The sequence below is a fragment of the Clarias gariepinus genome, chromosome 4, assembly GCF_024256425.1.
Source record: "Clarias gariepinus isolate MV-2021 ecotype Netherlands chromosome 4, CGAR_prim_01v2, whole genome shotgun sequence".
NCBI lineage: Eukaryota > Metazoa > Chordata > Actinopteri > Siluriformes > Clariidae > Clarias > Clarias gariepinus.
The window spans coordinates 20,091,063-20,112,749 of record NC_071103.1 but is presented as its reverse complement, the minus strand read 5'-3'; the positions used below and the strand labels follow the sequence as shown (position 1 = coordinate 20,112,749).

The window sequence follows — 21,687 nt, the reverse complement described above, 5'->3', positions numbered from 1 at the left end:
GAAAAGGAAACTATTTTCCTTCTACTTCAACATCATTTTATCTAATAAGTGGAAAAATAATTATTGTTTTTAATAATAATTTAATGCTGACTTTGGTCAGATGTGAATGCAATGTCTATTGTAATTAATTACCTTTTATTAGTGCCTTGCAATAGTGACAAACTGAAATACAATCATTGTCCAATGGTTGTCCTGTGCGGTGTTCACACCTGCACAGCAGTGACTAGGAAAAGAGTAGCAGGAACGGAAAGTACTGATGAGAATTGTTTTAGACACCCGTGTATAATTGTAATAAATAATACATTTGGGGAATCTGCATAGATGGTCTAACAGAAATGGGCTATGATAATGAGAAGCTGATGCAGTAGTGAGTTAAGATGCTCATGACCTCTGAGTGCAGAGGATTAAATAAAACACCTTTCTTCCCAAGTATAATAACCTACATGTTAACACAATGTTATGAAAACTCCCAGTTTAACTTCAGAAGAACTCTCATTCCTTAGCAAGCGCAGTAAAACCTAACAGCTGTTTTCTTATAAAACTGCACAAATTTGTGTCTAAACTCCTAATTTTAAGCAATGAGTTTTCACTCCCAATATTGACTGTTTATTTTATTACTTTTTATTGCTCTTTAATGCTCTTTATAGAAGTTTCTTTTATGCAGAAAAGTTTTTAAAAGCCTCACAAATAAAGCACAGTACTATAAGTTAAATAGTTGTTAGGTTTTACTGAGCTTGCTGGATTATATGAGTTCTTCTGGTAACTTTTTCACACTCGCTTCTTTCTATTTTTATGCAAATCCCAGGAGTAAACATTAGGTTTTTTTGTTATACAGCTGTCTAGTTGTTTTATATAATACATAATACACAGCTGTTTATTGGCCATTCTGAGTTCTTATCACATTGTGGGCACATTAAAATGCTCTTCCCTTCAGTATTAACCATATAGCTATGGGTTTTACTATTTATTATTTATTAATAAGTTAGGGATATTGTGAGAGACTTAGTGGATGTCATATATACTGTGTTTGTTTCACTTCAGACATTTTTGGGATAGGGAGGCAATTGTATTGGGGTGATAGACACACCTCATTTTGTGTTTTCCATGTAATGGTCTCATTGTGTACAGGTGTGCCATATATTGGGGCCAATCCCAAAAGATAACCTTTTTCAATGTGGCATTAATTTTAAGATTCTGTGGGTATAAAAAGCTGGTATTGTCAGTAAGTCATTCCAAGTTCATCCTTTAAACAGCCATGAACACACAATGTCACTTAACGGATGAGCAGCGCCACCTGGCCATGGCGCGCCTTTGGGTTGGTGGCAGGCAGTCAGATGTTGCTCGTGAACTTGGTGTGTCTCAAAGTGTCATCAACAGACTTGCATCAAGACACAGAACTACTGGCAGAGTTCATGACAGACCCAGGAGTGGAGCCCCACCAGTGACAGACCGCAACGATGACCAGTACCTAAGGACCCATGCACTCAGACATCGTTAGGCAACTGCCACACAGCTGCAGGGCCGTTTATAGGATGCGAGGGGTACTAGTGTTTCCAGACAAACCATTCGCAACTGACTCCATCACTTTGGCTTGAATGCCAGATGACCGTTGCAAGTGACTCCACTGACACCAAGACACCATGGTGAACGTTTGCAGTCGACACAAGACCATGTGACCTGGACAATGCAGCAGTGGTCTACCGTCCTGTGCACAGAAATGATTGTCGTCAGCATTGCTGGAGAAGGCGAGGTGAGCGATAGGCTGAGGTCAACATGGTCCCCAGGGTTTGCTTTGGTGGAGGAGATGCAACAGTTTGGGCAGGCATCACCAGTCAGCGCAAAACAGATTTGGTTATTGTACATGGCTCAGTCACTGCACGTTCTTACCTCAGAGACATCATAGAACCCATCATCATCCCCCAATTTCGCCAACACACCCCCAACTTTCTGTTCATTGGTGATAATGCTCCATCACATCGTGGCAGAATTGTCACAGCTCGACTTCAGGAAATTGGACTGCCTCATATGGTATGGCCATCAATGTCCCCTGACCTGAACCCCATAGAGCACGATCGTACCCCAACCCTTAGGTGACCTGGCAGAACTGCATGTAGCACTTGTGGAAGAGTGGAACGCATTGCCTCAGAACAACATCATGAGGCTAGTGAGGAGCCTGAGACGTCCCTGTCAAGCTGTCATTGCGGCAAATGGTGGAAACACCAGCTACTGACATTGTCAATTTTTGTTATTTGGGGTTATCCCTGTTATTGTCTAAATTTTTGGGGTAATAAATATTAAACTAATGAAAATGGTGTTTTTTCTTATACATTATTAGTAATATCAATGGGAACTTTTACTTATTTCATTTAAATTTAGAGCAAATAGGAAAAGCACTCGTGTAAATAACTTATTGTAAGTGTATATCAAGTGTTTAAGTGATCTCCATTCCATTCATGATTCCCCCCCCCCAACCATTTCTTTCACAAGGTTGAGGTGTTTAAAAGGTTTTTAACCCAGTTCTGGTCATTTCAAATATTCCTTACTTGTTTTTTTTTTTTTTTTTTTGCAGAACAATAATTTGACCCTTCTAAAATGGTGACTTTTTTTTTCTTTTTTGACCAGGCACCATATTAGGAAGCTAGTTCACATTGCTTTGCTAATGCTTTGCTAATGCTAATGTCCAGAGACACACTAAAACTAACCTTAAACATAATAAAACAAAAGTCTTGATTTGCCAATATTATTTGTACAAGTATTGCATAGGTGTTAAAGCTTCATACAGACAGATTTCTAAATGAAATAGGCATGCACTGAATCATTGTAAGGAGAAATTCTGAGCTAAGCCTCCAAAGGCAGGCTTCTTTTACCATTGTTCACCATATGCATCTCCATTGATTTAAGAGCTCTCCTGCTGCATACAACATCTTCACTCCATCTGTCAGAGGCACCTGTGAGCCACGTCCATGCTCAGTGCAGTCAATCACGCAGCTCTTATTTCTTTTAGAATGCTCCACAGAGGCGTGGATGACCTGCAAGAGCCACTCAGTCATTCCTTAACATGTATCATTTTTCTTTTTGATGAGCGACACACGGTTCACCTCTTTTTCCTGTCCATCTGAGAGAAAATTTTAGTTTGAAGTCTATACATTTATTTAGAGCACAGGAATGCCATTTATAAAGCTACAGGGCTCACAAGGTGCAACCCTAATCTGATACAAAGCTCAATAAAAGCACCACTAAAGCAGATAAGTCAATGAGCTCTGGATTTATTATTATTATTTTTTTAAGATTTCATAGAGCTTTACCAATGAGTTTAATTGATTCCCTTCCTGTTGCCGTTATACTTCACTGTTGCCTCGGCCTAAAGTTGCAGACCTATCTAAATATATAAAAATAAACCCAGTCTCACACCTGCAATAAGCCCAAAGTACTATATTTGTTCAACTCTAGTCATATGAATAGTTAAGAATATTAATGTATAGATAATGATGGTATACAAATATTTATATGCAGTGAAAGTCATACTGTATTTATTTTTGGAGAAAAACAGCACTTGCTATTGAACTGAACACTGATCCTTAATCTTGTATTTACAGGACAAGCCTGGTAATTGGGAAGTTTAGGCATTTTCCCATGATACCACCATTCTACAACTTTAGTTATGATTAGTTCAGTCTGCTAAGTTACTATGATCTGTTTCCTGTGATTATGGATGCATGTGGGTTGCAAAGCTCAAAAAAAAAAGAAGAAAAACTTTGCTTGCAGATGCAGCGAGGAGGATCTTTAGAAATACATTTATTGTAATATTTGATTTTAATTTATATGGTGATTGTAATGATTCTGAGAGAAGGTAATCAGGTTCGTATCTTTACTGTCTAGGAGTGAGAAGGGCAGTTTTATCACATACACACACAATGGCCAATTTTGAAACGCCAATGAACATAATCTGCATTTCTTTGCGAGAAAACCAGAGTACAAGGAGAAACCATGGAAATAACATGCAAACTCCATGCACACGAGCCTGGAGGTGCAAGGTGACAGTACTAACCACTACACCACTAAGCCACCCTGTTATAAAGATTAATCAATTAATATTGTTTATATTGGTCCAATAGTGTTTTGTTATCCAGTGATCTAGATATTTTTCTTGGAGTTGACCACTCTGCACACTGTGGTCTGTAGCAATGCAGCTGCCTTTTTTGTCAAGAGGGTGCAAAGCTGTATGGATGTGCTGGATGTGCTTTTGTCATTAAACCTTAATGAAATGCTTGGTCATCGCTCCCTCTTGGCTCAGTCTCATCAATCTAAAGAGTCAAGATGGGCAGTGACCTGCTGGAATGAAACAGCTGTTTGCTGTGCCAGAGCAATCAGCACAATACTGCCCTGTAAATATTTGCAATTAGCTGAGATGCATGGGCCTGCTCTACTGAGATGACTGGTGTTATATGTTAGCTCAAGCCGGCATGCTTTCGGGTATATATATACCCAGCCAGGTCTGCTGACTCAGAATTATACCGTAGAAAACTCAGATTGGCTACATGATATAATGTTGGTTTTATTTGTTATATAAATGTGTGCGTATAATAAACTTAGGCTTCAAATTGCAGTCAAATTTCTGCTTTGAGCTTTCTGCACTTGTGATTTACCTTCTGCCGCAATGGATGATACCACATTGATATCCTTAATGTTTATATCCGTGTCCAAAGTTTTTGAGAATGACACGAATATTAATTTCCACAAAGTCTGCTGTTGTTTTTAGATCTTTTTTGTCAGATGTTACTATGGTATACTAAAGTATAATTACAAGCATTTCATAAGGGTCAAAGGCTTCTATTGACGGTTATATTAAGCTTATGCAAAGGGTAAATATTTGACCTCTGCAATTCACCCTGGCATGCTGTCAGTCAACTTCTGGGCCACATCCTGTCTGCAACCTATTCTTGCAATGGCAAACTATTTGAATCAATCTGTCGGAGTTTGTCAGTGGGTTTTTGTTTGTCCATCCGCCTTTTGAGGACTGACCACAAGTTCAAGTTTAGGGTCTGGGGAGTTTCTTGGTCATAGATCCAAAATGTCAATGGATTTGTTCCCTAAGCAACTTAATTATCATGCTTGCCTTATGGCAAAATGCTCAATCATGCTGAAATAGGCATTGTTCGGCACCAACCTGTTCTTGTATCGATGGAAAAAGAATGTTCTTTATTCGTGGCCATGTTCTTAGGCAAAATTTTGACACATAAATGGGCGCAGGATACTTTTATGTTGATTCTTCTTAAACTACATACTGTAATCATTTATAATGCCTTAATCTGCTGTAAGCCCTAAGAGGATAGTTGCTCTCAGAGTTATCACTGTCACTTCTGACTTAATCAGGCATTTCTGTATATATGCCCTGTTACAATATCTAGGGTTAAGAATGCTATTAAAATTTTATTTGAACTAGATTTAATTTAAAGAACATTATAAAATAACGCTCCTTGCACCCATCTCACAGTCTTAGCAAGTATTTGCACAAATTTGTATGTATGTTATCTAGCATTATATTTGTTCATCATCACATTACGTTACATTATGACAAAAAAAAAATAAAACATATATAATGTAAAAAAAAAAAAAAAACATTTCTTGGTAGCTTATTACCCAGGGGACCACCAGGTGGCACTTCATTCTCATGTGAAATCTGTAATTTCTCTATTTAGTCTCTGAGACTGGCAGGGGCATGGAACGTCTTTTAAGCTCTTAAAACTTATTAGGAGGTGGGTTTATTTACCGGTATATCACTTAATGTACACAATAATAATAATGATTATATTAGATAATATAATATAATATATTATGATTATTGTGTAGCATAGGAAATCAATTATAATACTGTAAAACCTACAGTATATGTAAACGCTATGAGTACTAATAAAGTATTATATATAAATGCATAGAGTTTGTTGGTATTTGTGACAAAACCATAAACAACGATAAAACAAACCAAGTCTGGCCACTTGCAGAGAAGAGAAGCAAACTTGTCCAGTCCAGCTAAACAAATGTTTCATACCCTGTACTGAATAGAAAATGGACAATTACTGAACAATAAATAAATAAACTCAATGAATGTGTGAGGGTTCATACATAAAGCATGTTTATCAAGATCGATTTTACCAACATGTGGGTAATGAATCCCTATCGACAGAAGACAAGAAACCTTACTGTGACTAATTATTTAGCCAGTCGGTAATGTTACCAGGGTCCAGTGGCAGGTGTTTGCTTTGGACTTTGGGAGGACACACTGTGCTTATAGCTTAAATGGAATTAGATGTAATTAGATTTTTAGATTTCTTTTTTGCTTGTAATATACAATAATAAATGACATGATAATTAAGCAATTTAAAATCCATGATTTATAATTTCTGGACCTCTTAACATTGATTAAAACTTGATGACTAGGAGAGAAGACACTTCTCAGCAACCCATTTGCACCTTCTAGGGTTTTATATTCAACAGAAGAAAATGTATGCATCACACAACAGTGTCAAAGGTATTATACAGGCCTGTATAGGAGAGTGGCTAGAAGGAAGGTGGATTTTGTGTTCATTTCAAACTTACTACTTCACTCATCGTCTATACCGCTTTATCCTGCGGGGACCTGGAGCCTATCCCAGGAGGCTTAGGGCACGAGGCAGGGTACACCATGGACAGGGTGCCAATCCATCGCAGGGCACACACACACACACACACACACACACACACACACACACACACACACACACTCATTCACACACTACAGGCAATTTGGGAATGGCAATTAGCCTAACCTGCATATCTTTGGACTGTGGGAGGAAACCGGAGTACCCGGAGGAAACCCACCAGCACGGGGAGAGCATGCAAACTCCACGCACACAGAAACGGGAATTAAGCCTAGCCGGGAATCAAACCCGGACCCTGGAGGTGATGTTGGAGGCATAATGTGGGGATGTTTCCTATCTAATGGATCTGGGAAACCTGTTACAGTAGCATTAAAGGGAGGATGGATGGAGCCAAGAACAGGTAGATTCTGATTAGCGTATGCTTGCATTTAAAATGCATTAACATTTTGCACCTGTTCTTAGGTTTTCCCACTATGTAATTGCGAGCCCTGATTAATTCTCTAAAGAACTACTCAGGGATTCCAAATTTAATGAAATTTAATAATTTATTGGTAAAGGTATGCAGCCTTCTCTGGCAAGCGAAGCCAAACAAGAAGATGTCAATTTGGAACATGTTCAACAACAGCATCTTGTAATCACAGATTTTAGTGAGACATTACTGCCTAAAATGAAATTAAGTCCAAAGGGTATCACATTTATGCGGTAGGCCACCTTGTAATAAATTATGGAGTAATAGGCCCTCGAGAATCCAAATCATGCAGTCATAAAGTTTACAGTCTTGCAGTTTGATTTTAGACATACTGTTTTTTAGCTGTCTTTGATACTCCAGGTGTGTCCCCGTTAAAGTGTGCACAGAGCAAAGCTATTATAATCAACTGGGGTTGCTGGGTTTTAGCACAATGCTTTGTATAAGAAACAAAGTCACTGCAGTGTACACAGATTTCTGATGTATGGGCATTATCACTCTGTAAATCCTTGAAATATACTGTATCTTACAGTAGAAATTACTCAAAAAAGTATTTAGTCCGCCAACAATTGTGCAAGTTCTCCCACTCAAAAAGATGAGAGAGGCCTGTAATTTTCATCAAAGGTATACCACAACTACAGCTACAGTAATTATGGTGGGAAATAAGTATTTGGACACCTACAAACAAGCAAGATTTCTGGCTCTCACAGACCTATAACTTCTTCTTTAAAAGGCTCCTCTGTCTTCCACTCGTTACCTGTATGAATGTCATCTGTTATCAGTATAGAAGGCACCTGACCACAACCTCAAACAGTCACACACCAAACTCCACTATGGCCAAGACCAAAGAGCTGTCAAAGGACGTCAGAAACTAAATTATAGACCTGCACCAGGCTGGGAAGACTGATCTGCGAAAGGTAAGCAGCAGAAGAAATCAACTGTGAGAGCAATTATAAGAAAATGGAAGACATACTAGACCACTGATAATCTCCCTTTGATCTGGGGCTACACGCAAGATCTCACCCCGTGTGGTCAAAGTGATCACAAGAATTGTGAGCAAAAATCCGAGAACCACACAGGGGGACCTAGTGAATGACCTGCAGAGAGCTGGGACCAAAGTAACAAAGGCTACCATCAGTAACACACTGCGCCACCAGGGACTCAAATCCTGCAGTGCCAGGCGTGTCACCCTGCTTAAGCCAGTAAATGTCCAGGCCCATCTGAAGTTTGTTAGAGAGCATTTGGATGATCGAGAAGAGGATTGGGAGAATGTCATATGGTCAAATGAAACCAAAATAGAACTTTGTGTTTGGAGGAGAAAGAATGCTTCTTTGAGTTGCATCCAAAGAACACCATACCTACTGTGAAGCATGGGGGTGGAAACATTATGCTCTGGGGCTGTTTTTCTGCAAAGGGACCACTGATCCGTGTAAAGGAAAAAATGAATAGGGCCATGTATCGTGAAAACCTCCCAACATCAGCAAGGTTTCAGCATGACAATAATCTCATACACACTGCCCGGGCAACGAAGGAGTGGCTTCGTAAGAAGCATTTCAAGGTCCTGGAGTGGCCTAGCCAGTCTCCAGATCTTAACCCCATAAAAAACCTTTGGAGGGAGTTGAAAGTTCATGTTGCCCAGCGACAGCCCCAAAACATCAACAGGAATGGACCAAAATGTCAGCAACAGTGTGTGAAAACCTTGTGAAGACTAACAGAAAACGTTTGACTTCTGTCATTGCCAACAAAGGGTACATAACAAAGTAATTAGATACAATTTTGTTATTGACCAAATACTTATTTTCCACTATAATTTGCAAATAAATTCTTTATAAATCCTAAAATCCTAAAATTTTCTACATTTTGTATTTCATAGTTGAGGTATACCTATGATGAAAACTACAGGCCTCTCTGATCTTTTTAAGTGAGATAATGTCCACAGTAGGTGGCTGACTAAATACTTTTTTACCCCACTGTAGACACACTGTATCGTTGTACACAATGTAAGCACTATACACACTTTCGTAGATTTTCTCTTTGAGTACTGTATTGGCGAAAAAACAGGATCTTGGTGAGTACCTGTACCAAAAACACAGTGAGTACTTGTACCAAAGGGATTTGATTTAAAACTGCGACCCTAGCAACAAAATTACTAGTCAGTAACTGTCCTGTCTGCTGCTCCTATCTTGAAGAAAAGGCAGCTTAATGGACATCTGTTAGCATTTGTTGCAGTTACACTTCCTGACCACTAGGCAATAACAGCCATGTTGAGTTACAGTATTAAGTGCCCTACTATTGCACAATACTTAGAAATGTAAGTATTTATATACAGTGCTGACAGAAAGTTTTCAGGCCCTTTTAAGTTTTCCACAGTGTATGTTTCACATTCATCTAAAAATGGACACAAATCCTTCCCCTTGTTGAATTGTAAACCTTCGTTACAACCTGAGATCCTGAACGCTCTGGAGAAGATTTTCACTCAGGATAGCTCGTTATTTTATCTGCATCAATTTTCCATCTACACTGACTAGTCTCCCAGTCCCAGAAAAACATCCCAGAGCATGACTTTAGGGATGGTTTTAATAAGGTGATGTGCAGTGCCTGATATTCTGATTCCAATAGTTCAATCTTTGTGTCATGAGGCCAGTGGACTTTTGATTCATGGCTGTCCTTCAGTAAGTCTCTCCTATCTCCACAAGGGAACTTAGGATCTCGTTTATAGGCTCATTTAAGACTGTTGGTTGTTTCAAATCTTTTCCATTTGAGAATGATGGAGGCTATCATGCTCTTAGGTGCTCTTGGTTCTTCAGAAAGGTATGTCCAATTATGACTTTAGTTAAGCTGTAGAAGCATCTCAAGGATGGTAGGATGAAAGGAGTAGGATGCACCAAAGCCCAATTGCAAGTGGCATAACAGAGTCAAAATACTTATGTAAATGGGATATTTCAGTCTTTATCAGCTCAATTTGAGGACTGTGCAAGGACTGCAAGATGGGTTACAGCCCATAACACTTGTTTTTAATGATAGTGAGTATATAAGTAACAAGCAGAGAAAAAAAACAGTTTTGAAATACTGCAAACTAAAACCTATGGATATCAAGAAATGTGTACAGTATAGAATGTGGAGATTTAAATGTTCACATTTAGTTTTCCAACTTTTCTCTCATCTCGATGTTGTGTCCAGCAAGAGACAAATAGCCTTTCACAGGTGAAGTGAAGAGGAGCCTTTTTATCCTCCAGAAAGTTCTCAGATAATGAGGCCTACTTGTAAGCTTGTGTTGTTTGTTGTGACACATAGAATGACTAAGCAATGTAAAGTGGAATGCTCCATAAAAGCCTACAACAATCAGCTTGACACTACATGCAGTACAATAGAGCTACTTTGGTTGTTTCATGCCTTGTTGTCATTAATCTTGAATTAAGTTAACTTTGCCACAAAAACGAATGAACCCTCATATGAATGGCTCATTAGTGATTAAAGTTGTGTCTGTGTGTGTTTGTTTTAAACAAAGTCTAAGAAAAAAAATGTTTAAAAAGTCTTTTAAACAAATCACAAGTGGGATCCAGCCAAACTTTTATTTTAATAGTTTGGCTGGTTCAAACTTTCTAATTAATAGTGCCCGGTGCCTAATGCAATACACTCACATACTGTAGGTAAATCACTGATCAAGCGTACTTTTTGTAATATAAATGTGCTTTGAATTGAAAATATCTACCCCAACGTTTTTAGAATATTATCATCCTACACAGTTGATGTGGCAGAATTCTTATTTAAGAAAGTAACTAAGACCTCATTTGTTGGACATAAGCCACTTTCATCCATGATATGAACAGAATATTCTTTTTTTTAATTAACACTTCACTACTCAGGGACAGCCATGTCTCATGTCAGTTGGCTTCTCATCCACACCCACACATATCTTTGCACAGATGTGCTACAGCTGCAAGGACTGCAAAGGTTAAAATCTGCTCTTTTTGTCTTCCCTCCTGATGAGGTAATGAGCTACAGCTGACCTTCAAAACAATATGTCTCTAGGCTATTGATGTCAGTTCATCCTTTCAGGTATAGCAGTTATTGTTGTTGCCCAAGACTTAAAATGTGACACATGAATTGTTTAAGGGCAAAACCTTGTTCAGATTGGTGATAGATAGGACCTGCTTACAGACAGATAGGAACTGTCAAATTACTGGCATCCAACTGATATTTCAATGCAGTATGAGATTCACTAGCATTCGTACTTATAACATTATTCATTATGGATTTTATAGCTTCAGTAATTTAAACACTGAATACAGTAACCTACAGGAAAACTGAGAATGGATGTTAAACGTGGGGTAAAGATAGACAGCATGGAATCTTTAATGAATTCATTAGGAATACAAAATCCTTATGTGTGTTTAAATTTAGTGAAGGTATTGCATTAAAGTGTTTTTTTCCTAAACAAAAATACATTAACAGATAAATCAGTGCTGTTGTTTTTATCTTTGTTTTTTGTTTTTCACAGAAATCTCTGAAAAACCTACTGTATGGGTCGTTTGACTTGTACCATGCTGTAAAAGCTGAGCCCGATGCTGCAGCACTTATTATAGACAGCTCTCTTGCTCTCCCTGACATCCAGACTTCAGTATTTTTCAGCCTGTCACAAATATTTTCATTAAAGGAAAGTACATAGAATCCCTTGAAATCTCCTTGTAGCTGTCATAAATTTTTTATTAAGTGTGGCTCGTATGGTAATCCATGGCCACTTGAAATGTGACACTTTTAGGTTTCTCTCTATTGCTCTGTATTTAATAAATGCTTTATTTAGATTTTGTAAAGAAATGACACATACAGAATAAGATCTGATTTCAAGATCCCTGAAACAACGGCTCAGTTGTTTAGTACAGGACTGTAGAGACCAGCCCAAACCGAAAAGCTTCATTTTGTAAAGTATTTTATTAGGCAATTAATTTCTTTCATTTGTTTGGTTAACAATGATGATGATAATGATGATGATGATGATTTTGTTATTATTGCATTTTTAATGCTTTTGCTACCCAGTATTATTCAGCTGCTGTCCTATAGACATTGAAACTGCACAACAAAAGGCCTGATTTTTTTCCACTAACAAATGCTCATCCACTGTAACATTGTTAGCCACTCTGAATAATGTAGCTAGCAAGTCAGTTGACTTGAACAGAAGCATCAATTTTCAGTTAGTAGTCGGTTAACTACCAAACTCTTAGACCAAGCAAACAAAGCTCCAGATTTAGAAGAGCTGCTTTTGCTATCTTTATGCCAGGACAAAATGCTCAGTCAGACATAAGAGGAATATAAGGGGGCACCCAGTCAGACAATACATTAATTTCAGTGTAATACATAACAGTCAGCAAAAAGTCCTACAAAGCTCACCTGAAACTGGCTGAAAGTATTTTTATCTGCGACTGCATGTTATTAGTAGTAAACCCTAGCTATTTTCATGGACTTACATACGCATGCACACACAGTCACTCATGCACCCACAAAGGTATTGTCAGTTCTCTCTCTGCTCCAGTGAGCTTCTGGTTCTCCATTTTCCTTCCACGTGCCAAAAACATGCTGGTAGATGACTTGGCTACTCTCCCCTCTGACATGAGTTTTACAGATGTCTTTGTACATTCCCACCTTGTGCCCAATGTTACTGGGATAGATTCTGGTATACCATGAATACCATGACACTATGACAGATGAGTGTAGGAATTAAAGAATGAATCAATCATTGTTTTATATTCGTAGACGATGCCATGATATCTTTATATAGAATTCTAATGCAAAAGGGACCAAAAGTCTATAACTGATTGGTAAAGATGTAAATCTAAAACCACTGTTGTCTTTTGGGTTTTTATTTTTTTTCCTCTTGATAATGTGGAGTTCAGGATTGTTTCTCTTCTTGAGCATTTTGGTATAATGGAACTAGGATCTTGTTTTTAGATGGTAAGAAATGTGCATAGTAAAACAGAAATGAAAATTTAGAAAATGTACTAGACCAAGAAATAAAGATCACAGCATTGTTCTGAATTGAATTGTACTCCACAAATGCTTTTACAGTTGCCAAGTTCTAAAAAACAGCTGCCCAATTACCATGATTGAGCAGAGCAGATGTGAAACTCCACACTTGGTGTGCAATAAATCATCACTTTATCATGCACTATGCCTGTTCAGTTGATGGATCGCTACTTGGTTAATGTGAACATCTGGGAGTGGAACATGGTACGCTATAAAACTTTAGTTTCATGAATGATTCTGAGCAGAGAAGTGTGGTTATAAATAACCCTAGCACAGCCATACTATGATATTGGATAGAAAAGGACAGAAAAGGACTACCAGCTGTGGGAAGACTACAAAACACACAGGCCTTGGTAAAACACTGATATTGTACTAATTAAATTATTTAAATAATTCCCAAATTCCTTAACTTCTTGCTAGAGCATGCTGAATTCCCGAATTAAAATTCTTCACAAGCCATCAAAAACTTTTATGCTTTACCTGCCAGAAACCTATGAACCAGAAACAACAAACCTAAGAAACCAGAAACAATTTCAATTGTCAGGACTTCTCAGAAACTGCTACTATTTCTCTCCAAACCCCTACAATTTGTCTAGACTTGCTACTTACCCTAACCCTAACATTTTTTTTGTCACTGACAAAAAAAACTTAACCAATTTTCATTTATATGAGGCTTTCATTCATGTCCTGGCAGTTTACCCTACCCCAATGACCTGCAAACGTCTGCTTTGGATACTTTCTTATTTATAATTTCCAACGTGGCAAAATTTCATGTGATCGATCTCATAATACACTGAAATAAAAAGTTATACTACCCTGCATAGTGCACTGTGACACAGTACTACAAAAAGCAAATTCCTGCAGGACCGTAGCAGTTCTTAGCAGATCCGTGGCAGATTCTTTACTAATTGTGAGTTGAAATTATGACAGTTCTTGAAGGTTGGAAGTTAAATAGAAGCAAACTGTAGAATTGTTTTTCTGCTAAGGTTAATTGGCTAGCTAATTCAGTCAAATTCTGTTAGGGTCTCAATAGCATGTTAATTCATACCCGTTTCTAGCTAGGCACTTAGTTATCCTTAAAAACATTGATTTGATGAATGTAATCCTTGGCTTTAATTGAGGGCTATAGCAGCTCTTAGATATATTGAACATAACAGGCAATTGCTACTGAAAATCAAAGTGATATTTTTATTTAATTTTAACATTTATAATGTAAGTCTGCAGGCTGATGGTTTACTGCTATACATTTTCACAGCTTGGATGTTCGATTATGGAACGCCAATATCTCTATGAGTTTTGGCTTACAAATTTGGCAGTTCATTATCACACTGATTATTTTAAAACTGAAGATATTTGATAAAGTGTGCCAGGTATGCCAACTGAAGCATTTGTTGACTGAAGCGTATACTCAAAAAATTAGCTATAAAATAAATGTGACAGGTTTTGTCTCAACTACTGTTACTACTGTTTGTGTGTGTGTGTGTGTGTGTGTGTGTGTGTGTGTGTGTGTGTGTGTGTGTGTGTGTGTGTGTTACTGCTGCTAAACGAGGAGGAAGAAAGGATGCATACACACATATATACACACCAATCATCCAATCATACCTGTCCACCTGCCCAATTTTGAGTAGGTCCCCTTTTGCCCCATTACAGTGATGCACTGATGCACTTCTGACACCTTTCTGTTACAACCAGCATGAACCTTTCTGTAGTTTGATTTACACTAGCGCTTCTATAAGATCGGACTACATGAGCCAGCCTTCGCACCCCATGTGTATCAGTGAGACTTTTGGTGGGTCTGGACTACTGCAGCCTGGGAACGTACCACAAGAGCTGCTGTTTTTTGAGCTCATCACAAATAGGCCCTTGTCAAAGTCACTTAAATCCTTATTCTTGCACATTTTTGTCTGCTTCCAACAACTTCCATTTACTTCCAGCCAGCATTGTAATAAGATACTATATTGAAAATGTATCCACATTGTAATGACTAGACACCTAGGTCAAAGCAACTCTGCAAATCTGCAACTTTTCAGAGATGTTCCCAGTCTGCAGTGGTCGGGACGTTCCAAAAGTGAAATGGCTCTCCATTGTTCAATGGTTTTAGTGCGTCCTGGGCCGAATTTTTATACAGTATGGTGTTGTCAGTCCTTTAATCTTCACGTTCCACATTCTGGTCTCCATGTCCTGCATAAATTTACTGATTCTCCATCTCTCAATATCTCTAAACAGTCCATTCTGTTGAAGTTGAATGGGTGCATAGATGTAAATTGCAGGACAGAGTCTTCTCCAGGACCAGGGTTGCGAACTCCTGCTTAAGCGAATCAGTCTGCTGGACACACGCTTTAATAAGTATGCCAGAACACTTGATCCCCTCCAGAGCGCATGTGGACACCGCTGGGTTCTTTGGGATCTGTAGGGATAAGAAGCAGACATGTGCGGATTACTGATGATGCGCGTACAGGTTGCTGGATGCGCGAAGCACGCGCGCGGCGCCGCACTCACGTCACCCTCCGTCGTCATCCGCCGCTCCTCTCAGCGCGAGCGCACCTCAGAGCCTGGCACAGAGAGCGCGTGCTCGATTCCGCGGCGTGCGATGGCTCTGAGCTCACACCCGCGCGCCAGCCTGATGTGTGAACACGGGCACACACCGAGCCGAGATCAGAGAGAGGAGCAGCAGGAGTAGGGATGAACACACGCCTGCACTCTTCCGCCCGCCTCAGCACTGTGGACCGGTAAATGCTCTCAGGCCAACCGTTAACCACCATGCTCTATTTTCAGCTGGTGATCATGGCGGGGACGGTCATGCTGGCCTACTACTTCGAGTACACGGACACGTTCAACGTGCACGTGCAGGGCTTTTTTTGCTACGACAACGCGTACACGAAGCCGTACCTGGGACCGGAGGAGGCGAGCGCCATCCCGCCCGCGCTGCTGTACGCCGTGGTGGCCGGTGTGCCCACACTCGTGGTGAGTTCAGCATACTTTTATACCAGGTCAATGTAACTCATTCATTTTAAAATTATTATTATTATTATTATTATTATTATTATTAAGGCAAATGTTTTTACCTGCAGTATGAGTGCATCTTCTTCACCATGGCAACGCGCACCAGCTTTGGGGAGATTCATGCTTGTGATAATGTTATCCATATGCGAACTGATTTCATGTCTTTTCTTGTTGATACACTGTAATATAATAGTTTGTATGTTGCCATTGAAAACTGCATTTTCTTCCACACAAATCGTGGTATTAGTCTTAACTTTTACTGCGCTCCTGTTTAAGTGCACCATGAATGAAGCCGCGTCCAAAATAGCATACTGTAGGCTGCTGCACAGTGTCTAGTAGACAGAATTACTCATTCACTCATCGCCCATACTGCTTTATCCTCTATACAGGGTCGCAGGGGGGCGGGAGCCGATCCCAGGAGATTTAGGGCACGAGGCGGGGTACACCCCGGACATCCATCGCAGGACACACATACTATACACACACTCATTCACACACCATGGGCAGTTTGCGAACAGCAATTAGCCTCATCTTAATGTCTTTGGACTGTGGGAGGAAACCTGGAGTACACAGAGGAAACCCAACTCCATGCTTTGAAGTTTTCAGTGAATACTGTATATCCTTACACTGGTTCACTAGGAGGTGGCACGGTGGCTTAGTGGTTAGCACTGTCGCCTTGCACCTCCAGGGTCCGTGTTTGAATCCTTGGCCAGGTTCAATACTTGTCTTTGTGTGCATCTTTGCATGTTCTCCCCGTGCTTGGTGGGTTTCCTCCGAGTACCTCCAAAGTCATGCAGATTACGCTAATTGGTATTCCCAAATTGCCTGAAGTGTGTGAAAATGTGTGTGTGCCCTGCGATGGACCAGCACTTTGTCAAGGGTGTACCCTCCCTTGCGCACAAAGTCTCCTGGGAATGGGCTCCAGGCCTGTGCGGACCTGTGTAAAGGATAAAGCGGTGTAGACAATGAGTGAGTGAGTGAGTGAGTGGTTCACAGTGTTTACCAACTAGAACTACCAGTACTGCCTCAGTTACAGACATTATGTGGGTGTGTTGATTTTACAATATTAAATTGTTGATTTCACTGGTTACACTAATACTACAGTATAATAAAGAAGTATGTTGTGTGATATTGTTAATCAGCATGAATTGGTACTCACCAGCCACCTGGATGTTCATGCAGATATCCTGCCAGCCAATCATGTGACAGAATTGCAACAAATTAAATCATACAGGAAAAGAGCATCAGCTAAGGATTACACCCGTTTTCAGAATTTTGATCAAATGTTATCTAGGTGACTTTGACTGTGGCATGGTTGTTGGTGCCAGATAGGGATATTTGATTTTAAAACTGCCGATCTCTTGGGATTTTCACACAAAACTTTTTACAGTTTATACAGAATAATATGGAAGAAAAGCATGCAATTAGCAGTAGTTCTGTGGGTGGAATCACCTTGTTAGTGTGATGGGTCAGAGACTGGAATGATTTTAGCTGACAGTAACTTTCCAGTGAGGCTCCAGTAACTTAAATAACCAGAATGTCAAACTTTCAGGCGAATGGGCTATAACACCAAAAGACCACAGTTGTACCTCTTTCAGACCAGCTACTATGAATAGTAATCTGAGGTTACAGCTTTACTGATTTTGTACAGTTGAAAAATGAAAAAATGCAAGAGAATATTTTTCCAATCTTAAACTATTCAGTTTCGCTGGCCTCTATAGCCTCAGGATCCTGTTCTTGGATGACTCGAGCTGTTGTAGCTGATCAGCCTAAGGGTTCAGCATGCTGTGCATTTTAAGATGCTTTTCTGCTTACCACAGCTGTAATGAATGGTTGTTGGAATTACTGTAGACTTTCTGTCAGCTTTATACAGTCTGGCCATTTTCCTCTGACCTCTTTCATCAACAAGGCATTTCCACTCACATTTTTTCTGTAACTTTATTCTATTTACATTTAGGCATTTGGCAGACGCTCTTATCCAAAGCGACTTAATTTTTTTTTTCAAATCTCATTACACATCTGAGGAGTTAAGGGCCTTGCTCAAGGGCCCAACAGTGGCAACTTGGTGCTTGAACCTGGGATCTTTCAAACCATAGTCCAATGCTTAACCACTGAGCTACCCCATTCTATCCGGGTCATAGTGTTTAACTTACATTATGTGTAAAAATCCCAGAAAAATCAGTAGTTTCTGAAATATTCACACCTTAAACATAAGAATAGGGAAAAATGTGATATCAGTGATTATGACATGCCAGATGAAATCACATTTTCCTCTATTCTTATGTTTTAAGTAAGTCTACAGTATATGACCGGCTGTCATTTTTTTATTAGTCGTGTTTGGATATTGCTGGGATTTAAGACATCACTCTACTGATACATTCATGTATTTATGTGTTTATTTTTGCATTTACTTTTTTATCTATATGTCTGTCTGACTGTGTCTATTTTTATTTTAGTATTACATATCGCAATACATCCAGAATGCAATAGGTCCAGAACGTTTTGCAACATGCATATTTTATAAAATGAAAAATACTGCCTTTGTTGGAATACATTTTTCACCAGGAGTACATGCTCCAGGGGAAAGACTTTTAGTGAAACTTTTGTTAAACTATCATTAGTTTAACCAGGAACATTTTTGGAACAAAACCTTTGGGTCAAAAAAGTCACTGATTTTCAACATTTAAGAAACTACTCACATCAGAAAATGTATAAAAAGAAGTAACATTTGTCATAATGACACAACATTTATATCAGGACACAAGATTTTCAGTGTTACCTGCCGTAAAGTGATTGTATCAAGTGGGCAGAGCCTAAGCCTTGCTATATGAAATCTATATACGCCTGAGTGGATTTATAACATAAAATGCATTACTTCAGTGTTTTTTTATGTAATAATATTGTACTTTTTTTGACATTTTTTTAGTTGTCAATTGAAGTTGACATCAGTTTATCCAAAAATAGGAAAATGAGCAATGTGCCCAAGGTTGTAATTTTTATCTGTATTGTCTTGCAGTAGGCAGTCTGTTCTTTGTCTGCCCTTAAGGGTTGAATTAGAAACACTGTGAAATACTTCTACCTTTGTGTGCTTGTGTGGGTTTTACTGATCTGATATGTGCATTGAACAGTGGCTTTGTGAAAAGCAGCTCTGCGGAAGAGTTTTTTTTTTTTACTGAAGCTCTTGCATGGATTTTGTTTTCCCTGAAGAATGTAATGATATGGTGTGATATATTAGGCAGCGAGAAATAGTCAGCTTGATGTTGATGTGTTGAAAGAAGGAAAATTAGGCAAGAATTAAGATCTAAGAGATTTTTGACAGCAGCCAAATTGTGATGGCTAGACCACTGGGTCTCCAAAAATGATCCAGGTCTTATAGGGTCTTATCCCGGTAGGAAATGTGGTTAGTAATTACCAAAATTGGTCCAAGGATAGACAGTCATGGAACTGGGTACAGGATCATGGTTGTAATGTCGTACCCTTCTTGTACTGGCTAATTCTAGCATGATGATGCACAATGTAACATAGTTAGAGTCATTGCAAACTGGTTCAGTGTTCTTAAGTGTTTTTCGGTGCCCCTGGAAAAATCTACAGGAATTGTGTGATGCAATCATGTCATACAGTACAAGAAAGGTATGACATGATTGCATCTTGTGGAATCCATGAAACAAAGCTCTGAGGCTGTACTGAGAGCAAGTGAAGACCCTACCCAGTATTAGTACAGTGTTAGTACAGTGTTCTTAATAAATAAACATAAAATAAATAGTGTTAAGTAATTAATGTAAATTCACTCCATATCCCACAACTATTTATTTTGTAGTGTACAAAATAATTATTTAGAAATTAAAGATACAGAAAGCTTCACCTTATGAATGATGGCACATTTTATTATTATTATTATTTTTTATCTGTTTAATTAACACATTCATCATAAAAATCACTGTACAAGTGAATAATTTACTACAGAGTGTAGTACTACAGTATTTGTAGCACTCCTCTACACACTCATAGGTATGGTCTGAATTTGCCATCTTTATTAGTTTAGCTTTTCTTCTCCTGACTTGGCACAACAGTATTACTGCGTTATGATCTTTGAAACCCAGTAATTCATATTCAGACCAACATTTGTATATTAGTAAACCATCTTCACTAAACATATCCTGTATGAATTTTTTACCTTCCTGCCTCAGCAAACAGTATTTTATTTTGTAATGATAATTAGTGCCTGAGAATTTTTCAAATAGTAAACTGATGGGTCATAAACATTGCATGGATCTCTGTAGTTCAAATCAAGGCTTGATTTGTTGATTTGAACCGTCATAACCTGATAGAGGTTTGCTGAGATTGTTTAGCCTGTTTATCTGTGTGCACCACTAATGTGCTAATGGGCTATGTTTAGAAAGTCTTAGTATTTTTAGGAAAGCTTAAAACTGCGTTGAATAATGACAGTCTTACCCTGTAGGTACAGTATTGATGAAACGATCAAGTTTCAATGAACAGTTTATAACCTGTGCATTTTAATCGACTGATTATGGAATACAGCATTTGATTGAAATTGTTTAAAATGTTGCATGGTTTTGTCTGTGTCCCTGGTAAACTGCTGTGTAGCGGAAACATGCAGAAAGCCTGAGAAATGTACCGTACATGCGTATAATGCCGATCAATGAACATGGCGATGTTATACAATTTTTGTGCAAAAAAAACCCCCAAAAACAACAATCGCTCTCGGATGTGGGCGTAGTTTGGTTTTAGGAAAAATTATACAAGTAAAACTGTTAACAAAGGAAACGTGAAGCGGGTGCTGTGCAAAATCTGTCACAAGGAGTAGCTCTGCATACAATGATAAATACTAGTTTGCCTGCAATGACAGCGTATTTCTGCTTTGACATCTGTGTTGTGTTTTAACGTTAATATATTCAGTAATAGAGGCATAAGCCTGTAATCCTAGTATGTATGTGTAACGTATTCTGGGAGTAGTAATAGTGAATGGTGGTGGGATTGATTTACAGAAAACACAAGTGCAAGAAGCATTGTACTGTGTGGTTAAACCAATCATTAATCAGTCATCGATTGGTTTGCTTAAACTGATAATCGATTATCGGTTTATGCCTGTAGGTGATCTCCTTAAACTGCCACCACAGGACAGATGGAGAACCTGAACATAGCTATTAATTTGGTGAGTGCATTTTGAGTTTTCAAGAAACTAGGCCAAGCTGACTCCTGACACATTAAAAAAATTCACTTTATCTTCGAGACACAATGGATCTGAACTAGTTCTGTTATTTTTTGTTTTGTTTTTTCCGAATTGGACGACTACTCTCCTGTGAAATGTACAATTTTGCAGAGATCCTTCCATGTGTGGGTTTTGTAGGATTTCTTTCTGTCAGGGTCTACAAATCAGATAGTCTGTTCACCTGCAATCCATTGTTAGCTTTATTATAGCAAATTTGTTGTTTTGAGTTTGTTATACTGTGTGCTGTTCTGTCTTTGTTGTTTCCCAATTTTACATGTGGTGTCACATGAGTTGCTGCCTATGCATGCATACATAAAGTTGAGCTGAAA

The 21,687-nt window shown here is 38.7% G+C and overlaps 1 protein-coding gene across 2 annotated transcripts in view; it reads left to right on the top strand.

Moving 5' to 3' along the window:
- plppr5b (phospholipid phosphatase related 5b) overlaps positions 1 to 21,687 on the top strand; it is a 90,033-nt gene that overhangs the window by 27,100 nt on the left and 41,246 nt on the right. Inside the window, exon 3 of one of the 2 annotated variants that reach the window (XM_053494322.1) lies at positions 15,901 to 16,089. In XM_053494322.1, coding sequence (XP_053350297.1) covers positions 15,901 to 16,089 — 189 coding nt within the window. Of the gene's footprint in view, positions 1 to 15,727; positions 16,090 to 21,687 lie in introns of those variants that run through there. The other variant, XM_053494323.1, reaches the window with a different exon arrangement.